The sequence below is a fragment of the Eutrigla gurnardus genome, assembly GCF_963514095.1.
Source record: "Eutrigla gurnardus genome assembly, chromosome: 5".
Taxonomy (NCBI): domain Eukaryota; kingdom Metazoa; phylum Chordata; class Actinopteri; order Perciformes; family Triglidae; genus Eutrigla; species Eutrigla gurnardus.
In genome coordinates this window covers 26,868,555-26,888,873 of record NC_139919.1, presented here as the reverse complement: position 1 = coordinate 26,888,873, position 20,319 = coordinate 26,868,555, and the positions used below count along the sequence as shown (strand labels likewise).

At 44.8% G+C, this 20,319-nt stretch overlaps 1 protein-coding gene across 3 annotated transcripts in view; it reads right to left on the bottom strand.

Annotated features, from left to right (window-relative positions):
• The window catches only part of gria1a (glutamate receptor, ionotropic, AMPA 1a), a 61,059-nt gene extending 41,382 nt beyond the window's left edge, over positions 1-19,677 (bottom strand). For all 3 annotated transcript variants that reach the window (XM_084009162.1, XM_084009163.1, XM_084009164.1), the window contains exons 1-3: positions 19,490-19,677; positions 19,169-19,303; positions 2,035-2,274 (exon numbers count right to left, since the gene is read on the bottom strand). In XM_084009162.1, coding sequence (XP_083865288.1) covers positions 2,035-2,274; positions 19,169-19,303; positions 19,490-19,577 — 463 coding nt within the window. In that variant the 5' untranslated portion in view covers positions 19,578-19,677. The remainder of the gene's footprint in view (positions 1-2,034; positions 2,275-19,168; positions 19,304-19,489) is intronic.
• Positions 19,678-20,319: the final 642 nt, after the last annotated feature.

Sequence of the window (20,319 nt, the reverse complement as noted above, 5' to 3'; positions counted from 1 at the left end):
TATGTGCGTATATATTTGTTAATCTGGTTGCAGATTGGCCAAGCAATGTTTTATACCCGTAATGAATTAGCTGGAGAGCAACTTCTCTCATCTGTCCTTCATTCCTTCCCTGCGTTCCTCCCTTTTTAGTCGTACTATGTATCCATCGAATATCAGCTCGTGTTTTCAAATGTGGCTCTTATAAATCAGAGCGAGCCTGACAGGGAGGCTCGTGAGAGTGGCCAATGTAAAAAAAATAAAAAAAAAAGGTCCTCCGAAGGAATCCTGGAAGAGTATAATATCATAATGGAATCTGGCTGTCATAAGCATCCTTCCAGCCAGAGGCAATACAAGGAGGCCCGGGCACCAGAGAATGGAGAGTAGAGAAAATAACACTTTGGGGAAGCCATTTCCAGAATATTGTTTATGATAGGTTTAATGGGTTTTTAAATTTGTTTTCCCATTCTTGGCTTTTGAAAATAAAAATGTGAGGCACTTTTATGTGCGGCTGCGGCGCGGTAAGAAAGATGTTAAGAGAAAAAAAGGAGATATAGTTGTTTTATATATATATATATATATATATATATATATATATATATATATATATATATATATACACACTACAGGGGTAGCTGGAGTTTTGACCTCTTTAGACTTTTTTCTCCATGCACCATGAAATCAAGTGAAGTTGTGCCAGAAATGCCCGCTTGGATCAAAACACTGAAAAAAAAATCTGCAGTTGAAAATACATATCAAATATAAATATAAATTAGATTAAACATTAGAGAGCGTTTGACCTTTTTTTTTTAGAGGCAATATCACTTAACAGTCCTTGAAAAAAATACAATATTTGGAAAAAGCACACACACACACACACACACACACACACACACACACACACACACACACACACACACACACACACACACACACACACACACACACACACACACACACACACAAACACACTTTTCTTAACGGCTTAAAATAACCCTGAAGGAAGGGTGACTAGCGTAGTATCCAGGCAACAGAGGACTACAGATATGGATTTCACCGCCTTCATCCCGCCATTCAATCACACAAGGGTGACCCACACACACACACACACACACACACACACACACACACACACACACACACACACACACACACACACACACAACCCAACTGTTTGTGAGTTGGTAATGAAGGCATCACAGAAGCTAAAAAAAATCGTTGGGACGTGTGCGTTGCTACGGCGATCATGAATCAAGAGGGCTCGAGCCCGCTGTGAAATCTCCCCTGTCACCGCTCCATGGTGCGCTTTGCAGAGTGACATGATGCCGTCTGTCTTTTAAAGCTGACTTAAGCCTGCTTATGTCTCACACGAGTCAAACACAAGTGGATAAAAGTTGCAATAATATGCAAAATGCACAAAATACCCCACTCCCCCCCTCCTGGAAGTCATGCTCCAAAAGCCACAGCACCTGGGACAGATGGCGCGGTGTTATGAGAGGGGTGAGGCTGATCGGCTGGAGAGAAGGAGGCTGGCAGGTGTGCTGATTTATTTCTGCAGGAATGTTATGAATGTGTTTAAATTGTATATCCTACAGCACTTTTTGCGTTGATTTATTTATTATTTTTTGGAATGCTGCTGACAAAGGGACTGTTGCAACATGGGTAAACTGCCGGGGACTGCCCAATGAAAAGCTTCATCTTTTGTTCCATTGTGTGATTTATCTGCTAGTCAGTGCGGGTCAATGTTTCTTTTCAGTGCTCCCCGTCTGCAGAAAGACGGTGGGCTGAGAAAAAAAAATGTTCTTATGCCTGTTCAGTGCTGCACAATGACTACAATTGACCCCATTGCTGTCGCCATGGCAATATGAAGATGTCTGTTGGTGGCTGGTTGCTTCTGACTGTCTTTATGCACATGTACTTGAACTGCTTTATTATAGGTTTTTTAAGAAAGATTGAACTAATAATGAATTGAAAACCTACATATGAAATTAAAATGTTTTTTTTTTCCAGATGTATTGCATGCTGGGAGATTAAATAAACCAGTTCCAGGTTTCCTACCTGAGTCAGAGCTGTACATGTAGACAAACTTGGTCCACCCGTAGTGCTCGATCACTCCCACCAGAGCGTCCTGGAGCTCGGGCCTCAGCTGGATGACGAACTGGTTGGCCGTCTCGATGGGGAAGGACGGCGTGACGAAGCAGACGTGCAGCGCGCCGCAGAAGGACATGAGCATGTTGACCGTCTTCCTGTCGTACAGGCCGATGATGGCGTACACACCTTTGGAGAACTGGGAGCAAACTGCCAGGGAGAAAAGAGAAAAAACAGTGACAGGGGACGTAATGAAAATGTTAGAAGGATTGTAGGATTTGCACCACAGCAATCAATTCACATTCAACTCAATATCATAAAATGTGTCCGTCTCGCCTCTTATTGACACTTACATCCGATGTAGTCCTGTAACGATCGTGCGGTACTTTAACTTTGAGGTTTCCTCATGTGGGATGGACGAGACGCGTTGAATTCAAGCTGCTATTAGTCAAATAATCAATCCGACGGTCGATCCAGCTTCTCCGGTGCAAACATTTATTGCTTCATCCCCTCTTACATTACGGTGAATTGAACATTTTTGTGTTCAAAGCGTCATGAAGACGAGCCCATTGACTCTGAAATTATGATGTTCAATATTACAATGCACTGATGGTCTTTAGACCAAAACAGTAATCACTTAATTGATCGTGGAAATAGTGGAGAGTTGCAGCCCTGGATTGAATTAATCATTGCATGAACTCAATTGAGCTAAACTGTATTGAACCAAATTGAATTCTAGGTAGTGTGGAAGTTCACTTTGTGCAGATGTTTAAAAAGTTCAAGTTGTTAAAAATAGGGCAACAAAATTCTGAACAGAGAGAATAAAAGAGACCATTTCTGTAATACGACGATGGATGAACCTTGTACCATTGTTTACCCTTTCAGTCAAACACAGTGCTTTTGAATTTTCCGGTTAAGAATAGCTCTCATAGCCTCAACCTCGTCTCCATTCAGCTCCTCTGTGTCATGTTCGTCCGTCTGCACAGCACCAGTCTGTGTGTTTGCCTTCGGTGAGGCGGTGAAGGCAGATTAGGGGCAGGGAGGTTAATCAATGCATCCCCGGAGTTCCATTGACATTTTACCGGCAGTAGTAGGTGGTTTGCATCCCTCATTTTGCTTTCTCCGTCTCCACATTTCTCTTTCTCTCATTGTCTGTTTGTCACTCCGACTTCCTTCACACCCTTTTGATATCTTAAAAATAGCTAATGTATGTTGACTGTCCTGTCCAGAAGGCTCGTCCTTTCAGCGCGGCGCCGTGTGCTATCTTTGCACTCGCAGGTCCGGTCTGGGATATTTTGTGCCACGGTGATGGGTGGGCCTTACTTATCCCAGTATTTACCAAACAGATTGAAGCGGCTGCCTGTCCCCGCGCGAGGGCCAGCTCGCTGCTAGGGAGCCGAGGGGAAGACACAGAGAGGATGGCCCGCGCCCAAAAACGCCTAACCCCGTCACAGACCTGCACCCGCCGGGCGAGCACGTGTGTGTGTGTGACGGAGATAGAGGGAGGGTGAGACATTCAGCGGTATCACATAGAAATACATCGCATTAACACACACACACACACACACACACACACACACACACACACACACAGTCTCTAGTGGTCCAAAAGCCTGGTGACTCACCCTACTTAAAGCGAGCCCTGAAATAGACATTTTGAGCCTCGCTACACTGACTCAGTAACAGAACTATCTTTCCTTCATGGTCTGCACTCGCTGTTGCTGTTAAATAAACACTCTCTCAGCTATTGCTTTCCACTAGCACACATCACACCCCCGCCCCCCCCTTATTTTTTTTGGGACCAATTTCACCAGTGGCCTCCACGTTCTGCCTGGCTGAAAGGTAATGAGAGCTTGTTTGACTTTTTGTGCAGTGTCCCATTACTCCTGGCCTGCAGCAGGTTACCATGTTTCACTGAATATGAGTCATTTCTCATACCTACAGTATGTGTGTCCAGAAAAAAAAAAAAAAAAAAAAACATGCAGCCATGTGGCACGGACCTCCTGCTCTGAGCTGGCAAGAGAACCATGTGCTCGTCTAATTCGACAAGAGCATGACACAGAGCGTTAGTGTAACTCAGCGGTCTCGGCTCTTGTTCTGATAGCAGAATAGCGGCGAGGCGTGTGTGTGTTTTCAGCGTGTGTGTGTGTGTGTGTGAGCGGCTTGTTAGCGGCGGCTCCACATGTGTAACGACGTCGGAGGCCGGGCCGAGAGACCTGAAGTGATCTCGGAGACCCCGGCAACACCTGTCCACCCTGGCACTCCGTGTCTCCTCACCACGGTTACAGCTGCCACGGCGGCAGAACTGAGGTTGCCCGGGCAACGGGCTGTTTCTCTGGCAGGGATTACAGTAGCTCAGAGCTGCTAAAGGGACTTTTTGGGGAAATGAAGTGGGAATCGTGAGTGTTTGGACATTTTGTCATAATTAAGTTTCCTCTTCAAGGAATTAGCAAATTTGCAAAAACTGTCTTGGCTTCGCAAACTCCTCCATTTGATAAATTCTCAAATAATGGATTTGCAGTTTTTTTTGTTGACACTCCAACAAACCAAGTCAACAAAACTCGGCATTCACACAGAGAAAGGCTTACTGGAAATTTTTTTTTTTCAGCCGTAAACTTTTCGCATGAATGAACAATAGGTTGATTTGCATTTTGGCGTGGTCAAAGAGGGCTGAGCTGCAGGAAAGGAGAGGAACAACTCCAATCCTAAAGGGAGCGATCCCCTCACAACAGGAGGAGCTGTCAGAAACAACTCACGCAGATACCGTCTTCCCCGTCTCTGTTTCCTGTGCCCTGCAGCTGTTCCTCTGCTTAGCATGAGCCAAATATCAAATGACAGACACGTCTGCGCCGGCTGCACAAAGAGGGGCGTGTTCCTGACAGTTGTTCCTGCATCTGAAGTCGTGGATGAAAGGCAGGCTGGGACCAGCGCTGCATCCTCATACTGCCGGTGAATTTTCATAGCCCGGTAAGAATCACATAATACTAGTGGGCCATTACTGGTTCTGACTTTATGACTGCATGAATAATGAACTTGTAAAAAAAAAATATATGTATTGGAAACAATGATAGATTCTAATAAACTTATAGTTTACAGCATGAACCTTTAATAATAAAAAAAAGATGTCAAGACATAAAAGAAATCCATAAAACCGATTTTTAAAGTTCTTGATCCTGATAGGGAGACCATTTGAGTGACCGCCGTGACACCGGTTAATTTTTGATGGGAATCCGCATCAGTCAAAGGTGTGAAGGTGCCCTTGTGCATGTCTCACAGCTGCTCCTCACACTCATCTATGTGTGCACAATGTAGGACTGCGATTCTTTTTTTCAATACGTCAAAAAAAGAAAAATCAATATAGTTGCATTGCATTGTACCGGCTGCAGTCACAAAATCATTTCAAACATATTTTTAGAGGAAGCCACAGCCAGGTTTATGAGAATCAATATGAGGAATGCCTGTCGAGCACGGTGGCTAAGCAAACACAGTGTGGACTCATGGGTTTTCTACTGCGACCGCACGCAAACCACAGATTCTGACAAGGACTTTGTATACATCATACGCCTCCACAAATACACACAGAAGGAGCACGGGGCTTCTACTATTTTCTACCCCTGGGACTTGCATGCCCATTATCCTGTGCAGCATTAAGGTCAGCAGCACAGAAGGAATTTCACAGCAGGGCGCTGGCTTCAGCTGCAGAGGAGGCACTGATTGGAGGGTTCATGTTCAGCCATCCATAAAGGTCTGTTTTTATTTTATTTATTTAAAAAAAAAAAGAGCCTCACTACTGAGGAGTGACATGTCAGGGGATTGCACAAAATAGGACATCCAATTAAGTAGCTCATCTGATCTCCTGATCAAAGTATATCTAGTCTGTGAATGTGGTTCTGTGACAGTCCAAAGAAACAAAATGACAAACAAAGATGGTGGAATGGAAGAGTGAGCACCCGAATCCAGCTCAACTGTCCTCCACCTTAGTCCCAAAACCACTCACCGCCTTCATCCAGAGTGTCAGTTCTATTACTACTATTACTACCATCCACTATGTTGTCCATCCAATCCATTCATGCATCCAATTCAATCGATTTTCACTCAAACCTGGTAGTAAAAAAGGGACACAACAAGGTCACTAAAACTGCAAGCGTCTATTTTCCAACAGCAGCTTCAGATTTTCTTTTACTATTCAATTAAACATTTTGTCAATATGTCACAATCTCATCAGCCCAAGGCATCAACTTCAAGTCCGAACACCAGAGACATATTTGTCATGAATTCTTTGCAACCAATGAACGAAAATGACAATATTTGGCTCCATCTATTAAACAATATTAATTGCCTGTGTGAACCTAAGGGTTAAAGTGCTGAAGGTGAACCAGAAGGTTCCTGGATCAAGTCTGGTTGGGCATCTTTGTTTCATTCCCCATCTTCCCGTCCACTCATAATCTCTCTACTGTCTAAAAAAGGCATAAAATGCCTCGTAATGAAATCACATATACAAGATAAACAAACAGTGCAGGTATGACAACATGAATCTGGCATACAGTTCCTTCACTTGGCAGATTAAGTCTCATTAATATTTGTTTCCACATTTGCTTCAAGGTATGGTTTGGAAAGATGAGAGGCATGTCAGGAGCAGGGAGGTTGTCGTCACATCAGGCAGTGATATACGCCACCTTCACAGGGGTGAAGGGTCACTCAATCAACCACGCAGCACTTTGAGGGGAGATAAACACATCTGACACCAGACACTGGAGGACGCACACAATCATCCTCCACTCAGCCACCCATGGCTAATAACTGTCAGCTGATGTGTGTAATAAAAACAGAGAGCATGTTGTGGTCCCGCCGGTCCCATCCATCTTCCCGAGAGCTAATCGGCTACGTTAATGAGAGGCAGGGCGAAAAAGGAGCTGATCTCCCATTCACATGCATTCAGGGGCTGCACCCCCTCCTCCTCCGCCGGAAAGAAGAAGAAAGTCTTGCTGGTTTTTGACGAGAGAGCGTCTCACACGGAGCATGTGTTTGTGAAAAATCCCTCAGGTGATGGGTGGGGGTGGCCTCCACAGCATGATTTATTCAGCGTTAGCACTCAACAACACGGGGAAATCATCGAATAGCTATGGTTTTCTTTTGGAACGGTACTGCAAATGCGATTCAGTGTGCAATTAAAAAAAGAAATCCTTATCTTCCCTTCCTCTTATCTTATCTTACAGTGATAAATCACACAAATTAAATGGTAAACTTGTTAACTGTTCCAGCTTCAGCTTCCAGACCGTAGTCGGGTTTGTTTTGGCTTATCCCCTAATTGAGTCGTGAGGAGCTGCAGGTTTTATTAATATGCTAACTTTACTACGTACGCCTCGGTATGCACGGAACTGCTCCCCGAAGGAGCGACGCCACTCTGATAACAACGGAATATAAACATGTGGATGGTTTTCTTCTACTCTCACTAACGTGTCACTTGAAGCGGAGGACATCGCAGCCTTTGCGATTGGAAAATCGTGTTCCGTTACATCGCAATGCCGATTTAACGATTAACTGTTCAGCCCACACACAATAAATCTCTTTCCATCCAGAGGACGGAGTAACCCGCCAGATGGTTTGTTACACACGGTTACACCGAACCATCTGAGAAGCCGTCATTGGAAACGGAAAGGGCACTTTAAAAAAAAGTGTTGCCAGGTGATAGGACGAACCATCTGTCAATCAAACTCTTGCCAAACGCGAAGAGCGAAAGCATCTTTTCCCTCCTTTCAATGTAGAAATACTCTCCACTTCTGACCTAACTGATTCAATTGCATCATTTCTACACGAAAACCTCTTAAAGAGCCACCGTTTTTGTGACACTGCTACGTGTCACCACGCACACACCAAAGCCCCGCCCCCTAGCTGCTAGCTCCTTGACAAGATGAAATTTCATGTTTTCGTTGGATCTCGTGACGATCTGAGGTGCTGAAAGGTATACGACAGAGACCCAGAAGACGTAGGGTCGTAGGGTTTTACCCCGAGGACAGTTTTCTTCGGCATCTCCAACGATCGACTTCAAATCTATTCTGAAAATGACTGATTCCGTGATAATTTGCCAACGTAGGCTGCTGCGATGAGATGATTTCACCCATGCGTACTCTATGATACCGAGTCGAGACATGCAAAACGGGGTTTTTAGAGCTTTTTAGATGGGTGTGGGCTTTGCCTCGCTGCCTTTCCCCATGAGTGTTGTGCTCAGAGAGGTGCGCTCACTATGCTCCGGCATAAACAGCTTTAGCTCCTCAAGCTTAAGGGAGATTTACCGCCTGTGCAGGAGCAATAAAATTGTGTTTATGTCACTGTTGTTACTGGTAGGTGTGGAAAAAAAGAGAGCCAATAGTCGAGAAAAGGGAAGGAAAAGACAGATGAGGAGGTGAAGTGAGGAAAAAATAGATGTGCAGACAGGAAGACTCTTAAACTCTTAAGCCTCCACCGCTGGGGAATAGCAGTGATCAGAGCAGCTGACCAGCCAAACAGATCTTAGATTAATGGTGGGAGGCGTTGGATACTCATGAGAGATTACATTAGTCGAAACGGGGCCAATGGAAGGTTAATAAGGATGAGCCAAAAAGCAAGCGTGTCTTGAAAATGTAGGTGAGGGCGAACAGAAGGCAAAGCCGGGGGAGAAGAAGAAACAGAGGCATTAGTGTCTGTGAGAGGAGATGATAGAGAGACTGCTGCGAAACAAAGGGACCAGATGCCAGCCCAGCAGTGGGAAACAGAGGGACCACACAGCGAAATCTAGATTCCTCCTATTTCCTCTAAGTAATAAAACAATGGCACCGCGTCGCCTCATTTAACGGGTAATCGAGGGTGTGAGAGCACTCCTCTCGGCTCCGAGCATGTCTCTCTCTCTTCCCCGTGTCTCACTCTCTAACCCTTCCACGCCAAGCTCTTGTCTCGCCTCCTCGTAGGTATTTCCTGCCACGTTTCCAATCAGGTTTTTGCAGCCACCTGCTGAATGGACGCTTACCTGGGCAGCGGGTCAGAAGCCCGGCCCAGACCAGCTCCTGCCAGGAGGGTATGGGAATCTCCAATTATCTCCTCAACAATCATCCCTTCGCAATTATCTCTCCATCTGCGTTATCGGTGCCGACGTCGTCTCCCAGGAGACGCGATGGAGGTGGATGTGTGTGTACGAGACGACGGCAAACACACACAAGCTGCATGCTAATTCATCGGGATCCGCTATAAACATTGAACAACTGTCAGTGAGAAATTAGGTGTTCATAAAAGACCTGAGCAGAATCTATTAATACAACATGGCAGTCGTTTTCATTTATTTAACAATTAACTAGCAGCGGGTAACGAAATGGCCATAATAATTCTCCAGAGGATTCCTCAAGGTGACGCCTTTCAATAAAAGGAGCAATTTCTTTAATTTGAGAACCTAACATTTGTCCCTTTTGTTTGATATATTAATAATTGATTATTGTTATCGTCAAGTAATTTTTAATGAGTTGAAAATCAAGTTTATAGCTAGAATGAATAGCGAGGAGTGATTTTGGTTCATATTAAGGTACTTCATCATGCTGATGTTATGAACAGTGTGATAAAACCCTTTCCGGAACAGCAAACATCCAATCATTGCTTAGCAACCGTAACCATGCAGGCACGGCTGGCCCGTCAATATTTGGGTTGTGTCCGAAATCTCATTCACTACTTGCCGTACAGGGAGTTCCATGTAGAGGATTATACTGGAGCTCATCTTTAAAACCTTGCAGAATTAAAACCTGCCAGATCAACGGTGGCTGTATAATTAATACATTTCTTTGTTGTTGGAATAAATAGATATCGTAAGATAATTTGTTGTAATTTAAGTTGCCCCAGTGAGCAGTGATGTCGCGTATATGCCCAGGGCTTTTATTGTGAAAGGTAAAAACCAAAGGAGCGTAAAGCAAAAAGTGCAGAGAATGAATCTGCTATAACGTGAAGTGCGTGACAAGGGGTGAGTATTGGCAAGAACCTCACGATACGATACATATCACGATACTTTGATCACAATACGATACGTATCACGATACTTTGGTCACGATACGATACATATCACGATATTGCGATATAAATAAAGATGAAAACACAAGTACCTGTATATGTACATCAGATGATATTGATCAGGGACAAATTGAGTCAAAACTATTTAATTCAAAACAGCCTCTCCATTTTATTAATTCCCATGAAATTCAATGGAATAAATATTAAAAATAAAATGAAAAAGGATAAAGTACTGCATTCACAACGCAGCTAAACATGGATCTTTTCTTTTTTTTTAAAATCTATCTTTGGAGTTGAAAAATCAATATTGTATTGGGCGGCAAAGTATCGCGATATATTGCCGTATCGATATTTTTATCCACCCCTATGCGTGACCTAGGAATGCAAAGCCAAGTAGCATATTGTTAGCTATGCTTTAAGGCGTCATTCTTCTTTCAAAAACAAACTGAGCAGCCTGATTTTATCCACCTCGATCTGAAGACAAGGAGCCTGTCTTTTGATTGTGTTGGAACAGAAAGCTTGACAGACGTAGCAACAGTAACTAAGGAGGTCAATTACATGAATCCAATATTTTTTTATTTAAACCTTTATTTTAACTCGTTGGTCAATATGAGGTTGCATTAGTCCTGCTCACCAATTTGAAAAATTAGCCTCAAAAGTGGAATAGACCCGAAAATATAAGGGAGAAACGACGGAATTAAGAGGTTGCAGACAGATTTATATCCTCTCACAGTCATCATTGTAATATATCGCCTGGTGACGTTTGCTTCCTACAGCAACTGGTGTGGTGTCACAGGAAGGCAGTGTTTCAGCTGGGACGATCGGTGCACAAGAGCAGTCTCGTGCTGTCAGCGTAGGAGCAGTTACACTCTGTCACCGTGTTTAATATGCTTGTCGGCTTTGTTCCTCATTAAAGTACACCGAAGCTCCAGAGATGTGTCGTATGACAAAAGAGGGACTCGCTTCTGTCTTTGCCGAAAAAACAAAACATGACAGCTGCCATCATACGCCGCTCGTCCCTCCACCCCCACAGGCAACAAATCCTGGTCCTCAGCCCCCTCCCCCTCCCAAAAAAACCCACATTGTTTTCTAATTGCCGGGCCCACACGTCTCAAATCAGACCTCCACGTCGCGGCTGCCATTAACGCCGGAGACGACAGATTTGTTTAAATCTAGTGCATACTGAGGAAGAGCAGGCTTAGAAAGACAATGAGGGAGCATCGGTAAAGAGTACATGTTCAGGTGGTGAACAGGAAGTGCAGGTGTGAACACCAAAAATGTCTCAAACCTCAAGGCTCTTAATGGATTTTTATGAGAGCTCCTTAGAAATCGGTACAGCAGGTGATGAGATTAAATGACATATTATTTCCTCCTTCCTCATCATCTTTCTCTCTTCCCTCTTCTTTTTGTGAAACAACTCAGGCTCGCACAACACCCAGGAACAACCCTCCCGCTCCACACTCAGCTGCTCTGGGAGCAGTTCTAGCTGATCTACATTGATTGCTGTGGGCCATTCTCTATCCCTGGCCCTCCGGAGCACAAAAAATAAAATAAATCCATGCCTTCTCATTCATCAAACCAGCACCTGCCAGACTCCAGCCCAAGAGAACAACAGTCAGCTTTCTGTTTTTGTTTTTTTTTGTCCGCCCCCCATTCTCTTCGCTTTCACCTCGAGAAATAACGGCCATGTCCCGGCCAATCGGAGGGGTCGAAGCGGCGATCTGCTACTCATCCGGCTTTTACAACAACGCATTTAACGCTGGGTAATCCCTCTACACATGCATTGCGTTGTAGAAGTCAGTCAGCACAGCTGGGTGTCTCAATGACTGACACAGTGGCAACACGGTAAAATACCCCCAGAGCCTCGGTGACACAAGCCACCCTGAACTTGTAGCTTAACCTCTGACCCCACCCTTGTTTCATGAACGGCTTTCTTCTGGCAGATCCAACAGAGAGATGAGGATTAAACATAACGGTGCTTCACAGAGTGAGTTCATATATATATTATTGCTGCTTAGCAATCCATGAAGTGATAGCTTTGGATGCATTGAATAATACATTAAATGCATCTACTAGCGCTCCGTCCCTCGTTAGCTATTGTGTGTGTGTGTGTGTGTGTGTGTGTGTGTGTGTGTGACCATGAAGCAGTCTCACACATTTCCACTTGGCAGTCAGAGCCAGTTCCCTGATGAGGAAAAGTCAGGTGGATGTTGCAGCAGACGGACTCCAACTTTGCTATGAGTTATACTGGATAACTTGCCCTCTGCAGGCCTGTCACAAAAAATTAGAATAAGGCAGAAAAATATACCCCTCTTCGGTTGGCTTGATTTGGGATGGAAGCGGCGACGATGGATCACTTTGTTTTACAAGGTCACGAGCCGTGAAAAGGTCGAGGTAAAAACTGAAGAAGAAGCGAACACCTGAAGTACCGAATGTCGAGTTGAATCGGGGAGGCAGTTTGGGTAATTACTTCCCCAATTTTCATTTATTTCCTCTTTCAAATTGGTTTGGTTAACCTGAGGGTGTATATAAAAGATTAAATTAGCAATCAACTTGGTGAGTGTGATGCTATTAGTGATAGTCTGCAAAAAATAAATTGTAATAACCTGGAATTATCCTTTCATGATTAACTCTTGCACCAGACTATAGTTGTAGAGAACATTACAGTATGAGACTAAGAACGGCTGCATTGCTTTGCTCGGTAGTTCCCGATCGTCTATATCAGGCCTGTGACATCACATCCTGTTCCTTTGGGATGTCATCCACTCATATCGATAACTTAATAAAGATAGCCGGTGCCAAAAATATAGTAATGTTTATACTCATTACAGTGATTATCAATGTAACGGCTTTGATTCACCACCAGAGTTCGACCCTCCCAGTACTTGACCTCTACCTGTACTCTGTCATAGACCTACATTCATCCCATCACCTAACAGTAATTCATATCCGTCCTCTGCCCTGAAGGGAAGCCCCCCCCTCCCCTCTCATCTGTGCCGTATTGATCGCCCGTGCAGGCTTCTGTGCGGTGCTCAGTTCATTGATCCCGGCTCCCTCACAGATCCTCCCCCAGTCCTCTTTAACCGACCCTCAGAGACGCGGGGAAATACTGCTGCCTACGCCGCGGTGACACACCAAATGGTCCTCGTCATGAACACTAATTAGTCTTAATGAAAGGTTTATTATCAGGCCGGCTGAACCGGACGGAAAATCAAAAAGCGCTAATTAGCGACTCGGAAAAGGCTAAACGAATACATCGGATTCTGGAATGTTACGTTTGGTGTCGAGGTGCGATCTTCAGTGGACAGATTTTTCAGACCAAAAATAGCCGAAGCTTAGCCTGAATCCCACCACGTGCATGGGGGGGGGGTATCAAAGAGGAGAGTATATAAACGTGAGCCTGCAGGGGATTTGGCATGAAGCTAGCGATTCAGTGATGTCCTTATTACAAACCAAGTCAATAGCAGATTATGGTAATGTGATATCTAACTGAGGGGAACAGTGACTAATATTCTCCATGTACACACAGCATCCCTGGCAGTTATTTTTAAACCACTGGAAACACGTTACAATGAGCCGGTCCAGGAAGAACCGTGCAGACACTGGCACATATAGAAAAATAAGTCATAATTAATGCAAAAAAAACCAGCTTTCCTATCACTTTATGACTCGGTTTGTGTGTGAGAGCCAAAGAAAAGAAGACAGAGAAATGCAAATTAGCTCCGGCGTCCTATCTGACATTATGCCGACAGCGTTGCCATGGTCATTACTTCCCCCGCTGACTCCACAGGCGGGAAATAAAATAGATCACTTCGCCATTAACGTCCAACGTCTCTGTTGTGATTTCCCTTCTCCTCTTTGTTTTGTCTTTCACCTTTGCCCTCGCCCTCCCAAACTCCAACACCCCTGTTTCTCCTGCAGGTGCCAGCGAGCGTGTGTGTGTGTGTGTGTGTGTGTGTGTGTGTGTGTGTGTGTTGGGAGGGCTTGCTTGCTGGAGGAAGTGGTTGGTCATAAGAGCCAGCTGATGAGTATCACCCTCATCCGGAGCTCCATTCATCCCCGCTCACAAGGGCCCATTCACCCGCAGCTTTTCACGCTGGCGGACCCCCGAGAGCCCCCGAGACACGATTCCCACACACACACACACACACACACACACACACACACACACTTACAGAGGTGAACTGTCACCCACTCACGACATCCTACACTGATGCCAGAACGAGCACCCAGATGCATATACATACACACACACTCCCCCCACACACGCATATTAAATAGAAAACCAGGAATAGGCTGCTTTTTCTCATCTGACTCATTATAAGCCGGCCCTAGAGCCCTTCTTTTTCTCCCCCTTACAAACGCGTCTCTACAGCCTTCACATCTAAAATCCCTTTCAGGGCCGATTGACACACGGCAGGAAGAGGTGTCACTTTCATTTTTGCCATCTCCCTCCGCCGTGAATCTTTGTGACACGCTTGTTCCACAGCCCACCGTCACGCCCATGGTCGGCAGTGATATGCGTGATACATTGAAGAGAAGATGTCATATTTGATGGCATCACGCGGATGAGAGGGGGTGAGTGGATGGAGGGGGAATCTGAGGATGTCCTGTGGTGCCGACACTGCTCTGGATCCAGTTAAGCTCTAAAAACCGGAATATTAGCGGTGAAACATGATGAAATAATCAGTTTCACGTATTTGCTGAAATGTTTCAGACCGGGATATTTGATCTCTGTATTTCTTTTTCTCGTTTTACACTTTTGACCCATTTTTAAATGGATTTTGGAAGAAATTCTACTGAGTAGACAGTAAAGAAACTTGCATTTAACAGAAGGTACGACATGCTGCACGTTAAAATACGTATCGGCAAAATGCAAAGCAGGCAAAGCCGGTTCCCAAACGAGAGCGAATCAGGGGTCAGCTGGTGCCGTTGCATCGGGGAGGAGGGGCCAACTTTGAATGTTGTGTAGTCGTTCTGCCTTTTACAAGCCTACTGTATGCATGCTACTGTCTCTGCACTCAAGTGTGACTAAGACATTATTGTCACCCCTCCCTCCCCCACCGCTATAGGCGCCATGTTTTGGAAACGCTAAGCCGCAGCCCCGATCCTCACATTCACATCACATTCCCTTCTGAGCTGAGGACCATCTCATTAATGAGGGCATCTTGGGTGTGTTTACATTTCATTACACAGCTCTCTGCCTGGCTCCCCTGGATCTAAATAGCTGAGGGGGGGCTGGGAGGGGGTAATAGCAGAAAATATTTACTGCAGCTCTTTTACTGTGGTTTTTAAATGCAACTCTGCAAAACAACACACACAGAAGCCAACTGTTTTTATGAACAGGTACATAAGAGAATTATACGGAATAATGTGTGTAAATCTTCTAGCAAATGTCCTTTTTGTGATAGTGTTCACATACGGCAGCAGCCAGCACAGAGTGATCATACATCTACAGATTGCAATTATGCTGTATTTGCAATCATAACTAAAACGGATAAGAACTGCTACTATTAAATTACAAACAGCCTCATACAAATGTTTACTGGCCACCATCAGTCTTAATGATAATCATCAGAGTCTACCAATCAGGTTGGAGCATTTCCCAGAGCTCTTAGTTGTTGTTGTGTGTGCGGCTATTTGTGGAATTACTAAAACTTTCTATCAGCAACTATATGTTTTATCATCTATGTTTGGAAGCCTGACAATGTTTAGCATGCTGTTCCTCCCTGTAGTTTAAATAAGAAGAACATAGAACATTTAGTGTGTATAGTCTGACAAATGATGCATTCATTACATTTTAATATTTCATATATAATGTTAAAGTAAGTGATAGAAGCTATCATATATATTTAATGTGACATTTTTGGCTTTATGTTTATGTATCCATTGTTGATATGGAGATTTGCTTGTTATTAGGGTTGATCTGCTTTATATTCTTGCTGTATTTATCTGTTCTTTCGGTGGTGCGGTGACATTATTCAATAAAAATCATGTTGGCTATTCAACATACTGGACTAGGGGATGAACCTGCAGAGGAGACTACAGTCTGCCTGAGAGCCAATAACCGTAGACCGAGGGCATCCAGCAGACTGCGACCTCCGTGAGGGGAAATGCAGTTTGTAGAAGCCTCCGGTCTTCAGTGCATCCATCAGCCGACAGTCTAGCCTTCCACGCTGGACAGTGGCTGATAAATGGGGTAACAGCGAAGGAAGTCCGAGAAGAAAATGTCTTCAGGGTGTGAGGATCGCCATCATCGTCTCGCCGTTCGACAGCTTTAACAGCTAGAGAGAAGATTTGTGTCGGAGACACAATGAGCGGAGGAGAGAGTTTGTGGAAATGCATCACAGAGCGGAGCAGTTGCCTATCGTCCTTAATGAGAAACGGGAGAAAAGTTGGAGAAATTCATGGAAAACAGGGCTGATGATCAGCTGAGAGTTCCCACACAGGCAAAGCAAAGAGTTAAACCCGACCCAGGTTCCAGTGGACTAGGGTGGGCTACGATGAGGGTCATTTGAGACCACGTTTCTCATCACAGGCAATCAGGCGAAGAGTGTCGGTGGCCTGGTGGTGATGCTTTGGCCATCGGAGGCTTAAAACTACAGCAGTGGGCGAGCAATAACCCATCTGTCATCAACCACCGTCCTGCAGATGTCTGATCCTTCTGCACGGACCTTTGGATAAATCAGGGCCAACTCCTCAACCTGCAAAATAGATAATCGCAATGGTATAGTCTCCCAAGCTAAAATCTTAATCAGACGGTTTCTGGGCCAAGAAAAGAGAGTGGGATGATCCATGGCTCGCCGAAGAGAAGATATCAAATTTGCTATTTGAGCCCAAATGTTGACGGGTCAGAGATATTTGTGTCATGCTGCTCACTTGGAGTCACATGATGGCTGGATTTAAGTAAATTCTACGACTGGAAAGTTGTGATGCTTTAACTGACACCGAGTTTAGCTCAGGTGCTGAAGAAGACGGAGCTCTAACTCTGCTTCAGACCAGCTGTGCCAGTACGGTGCTTGTCAACACCCGGGTGGCCGAAACCCGGGACTTGACGAATTACGAGGAAAGGAGCTATATGGATACGAAAAAAAAAAAAAACCCATGGAAGACATCACTCATGGCAAAGACTTGTCAAGCTGTCAATTCCAAATAGGCTGTCACACAGGACCAAGTTTCTCCGGCAGCCAGCTGAGTATTACAGTCAGCCGGGCTATAACGCCTTAGAACTCCAGCCACCTACCTTCTTCCCACTCCTGCTACCACAAAAACGATGGCATTATTATGTTTCTCCAAACCAGGGGATATGTAGATGTTTCTGAAGCAAAAATAATTTCATATCGGCCTTGCATGACACACACACACACACACACACACACACACACACAATGCCACCACAACCACCCTTAGCGGACTTTCACACACAAGAAAAAGTAAATGTTTAATTTGTGTTTCACACGAGACACGAACAGCGGTCTCCTGGCTGATAGTCCCCGTCCACCGTCAGCGTACTTTCTCACATTTAATACTCGTTATTAGACCATGCAGCTTTCAATAAAGGTCCCTCAATATACTACGTCATACCACGTCACACGTCGAACATGCGTAGTTTAACAAAATGCTGCATTTACTCCATTTGAATAATTCATATTTTCCACCGCTGGTAAGTGAAATTGTCACATTCCAATTGCTACTGATAATGTTTATTTAGCCATTGTGAAAATATAGGGATTTAATTAGTAACTTTGCCCATTTGGTATTTTGTACACTAACCAACAAGTGCACAAGTGGAGCGTGTTGATTGGTTGATTGTGATGACCGATAATGAGACTCCAAAAAATGAATGCCTCGTCCTTGACTATTCAAAATACTGAACCAGAAAATGTCCGTTCTGACTTCCTTTCACTCTGAGTCAGAACGTCATTATGCTTGTATTTTGGGTCTTTATAAAAACACTGTGTTTGAGCTATGATTCATATCTTTGACTGCGTCGTAACCAATGGAAATGGAGTGAAAACCATTTCTCTTTTTAAATTCCAGACACGTTTCAAAGTGGGAACGCTAAAAACAATGTCTGAGAGAAGTAATCAAATGTCTGCCACCGAGGCACACACCTGAGCAGAGAGTCGGGAAGGCACAGTTGTCAAAGGGTATCTTCCTGGAAGGAAGCGACTTCACTATCGTGAGTGTCAGAGAGCCGCGGGCAAATTCAGAGGAGGCGAAGGATGGAATGAGGAAAAAAACAAGACCGAAGAGCCTCAAGGGGCGACAAAATCTTGTCAGAATACAAAGGAGGGATAAGTGCATGGTTTACAAAGGAGAGACAAATTAGAATGGTGTCTCATTTGGTGGAGCTGAGGCATGGAGGCTCTGTTTGGCTGGAATAATGGCACACATTAGCCACAGGAGAATGGTGCAGCCAAAAGGGACTCGATTTTTAACTTCCTTGTTGGCCGCATGTCATTATCTTTAAAAAAAAAAAACACTCACTCCTCATAAAAATGGTTTAATGTATGAATACACAGCAGGCAGGTAATCCTGAAGTCCTAAAAGTTGAAATATGCATTGCGCATGTCTTTGTTGAGGGTTTCAGGGAGGGAGGGTGTATTCTGTCAGCAAAGGGTAATCGGATTGTGATGGAGGCTAATTAGAAATGCACTTAGAGTGGGTTTCTCTCTTTGTTCACGTCGGGCGGTGGGATGCATACAGCTGTAAAAAGCTGATGTTATATGTGGCATCTCTGCTGCTGGTGCTGCTGCTGCTGCAGAGGTTGCTTTTCATTCCCCGCGGCGTCTCCGGAGCGCAAAAATCACGCTGCAATTACGCAGATGGAAGCAGAGGCAAGAAGTCCATCTCGGTCCCCACGCAACAGTTTTTAAATCAACCTAAAAAAAAATAAAAAAATAAAAAAAAACGCACCAGGGCTAGAACATATATCTGAGATCAGAACCTGCGCGTGTTTCGGACCCGCGGAGTTCCAAAGCGCGTCTTTACGAAGTCGACAAACAGACTATATGGAAAATACCACACACACACACACACTGATCCGGCTCCGGTGAGATAACATGCTATTACTTACATGCATATGTCATGGAGAAGCTATTCCCCATCTTGACCATATCCACCTGCGGCACCAGTTTGGGGATGTCCTGGTGGTGAGACAGGGCGAAGCGGAACACCTCATATTCGTGCGATTCGGTGGGGAACAATCCTCCTGTTGAGCAGCAGAGAAACCGGGAGACACAAATCAGGGGAAGGGAGAAAAAAACACACACACACACACACGAATAAAACACATTAAAAAAATAAATAAATAAGAGAGACAAGGTGCAAAACTTGAGGCAGAGGTTCGGACGCGGAGACACAAAGGGGCTCTGACGCGCGTGTGCGCCATTCTCACCTATATTGATGTTACTTGGGAAACTTGAGCTTGATCCCAAGCACATCCCCAGTAAACTGGTGTAGAGGATGGTGAGGCTTCGCTGCATATTTCCGTTTGCATTGGCGAAGGGGAAAAGAGCCGAAATCCACGCATAGATGGGTCCGTCCGTGTGTGTGAAGTTAAATCCCCGCGCGTCTCCGTCGCTCACCGACACCGACTCACCGCCGAGACACTTATCAGCAATGGCGAGAGGAGGCACCTTTCTCTCTCCTCTCTCTCTCTCTCCCTCACTCTCTCACTCTCTCTCTCTCTCTCTCTGCTGATGCTCCCTTGTCCTTGGCTGCTGTTGTACGAGACGGAGAATGACTTCAGCATTAGCCCCACTGCAAAAAATACAAGCTCAATGTCAATTCTTTATTTATTTATTTATTTCCCTCCCCCACACACGCGCACTGCACATGGAGATGATTTCACTTGTTTTCTCGTTTCCAGGGAAATGGTCCAAAGAAGGGAAGTGTTGGTGTTGGAAGAAACAAGTGTCAATGCAACAAGAGCAGAGCTGCTGCTGCTGCTGCTGCTGCTGCTGCTGCTGCTGATGCGCCATTAAGGGAATGACATTAAACCCCAACGCGGAGAGAGAGAGCATTATCTGGTTGAAGGATGTCTGTCTTCCCCTCACTAAATCGACTTGCAGGCTGAATGTTTTTTTTTTTTTTTTTTTTGCAGTGTGCACCCTCAGAGCGCACCCACGGGAGACGCACGGGATTTCATGGACATCCATTCACCTTCCTGCACTGCTGAAGTAGCCACATTATCACAAGCAGCGTATTTATAGTGTGCTTTCATTT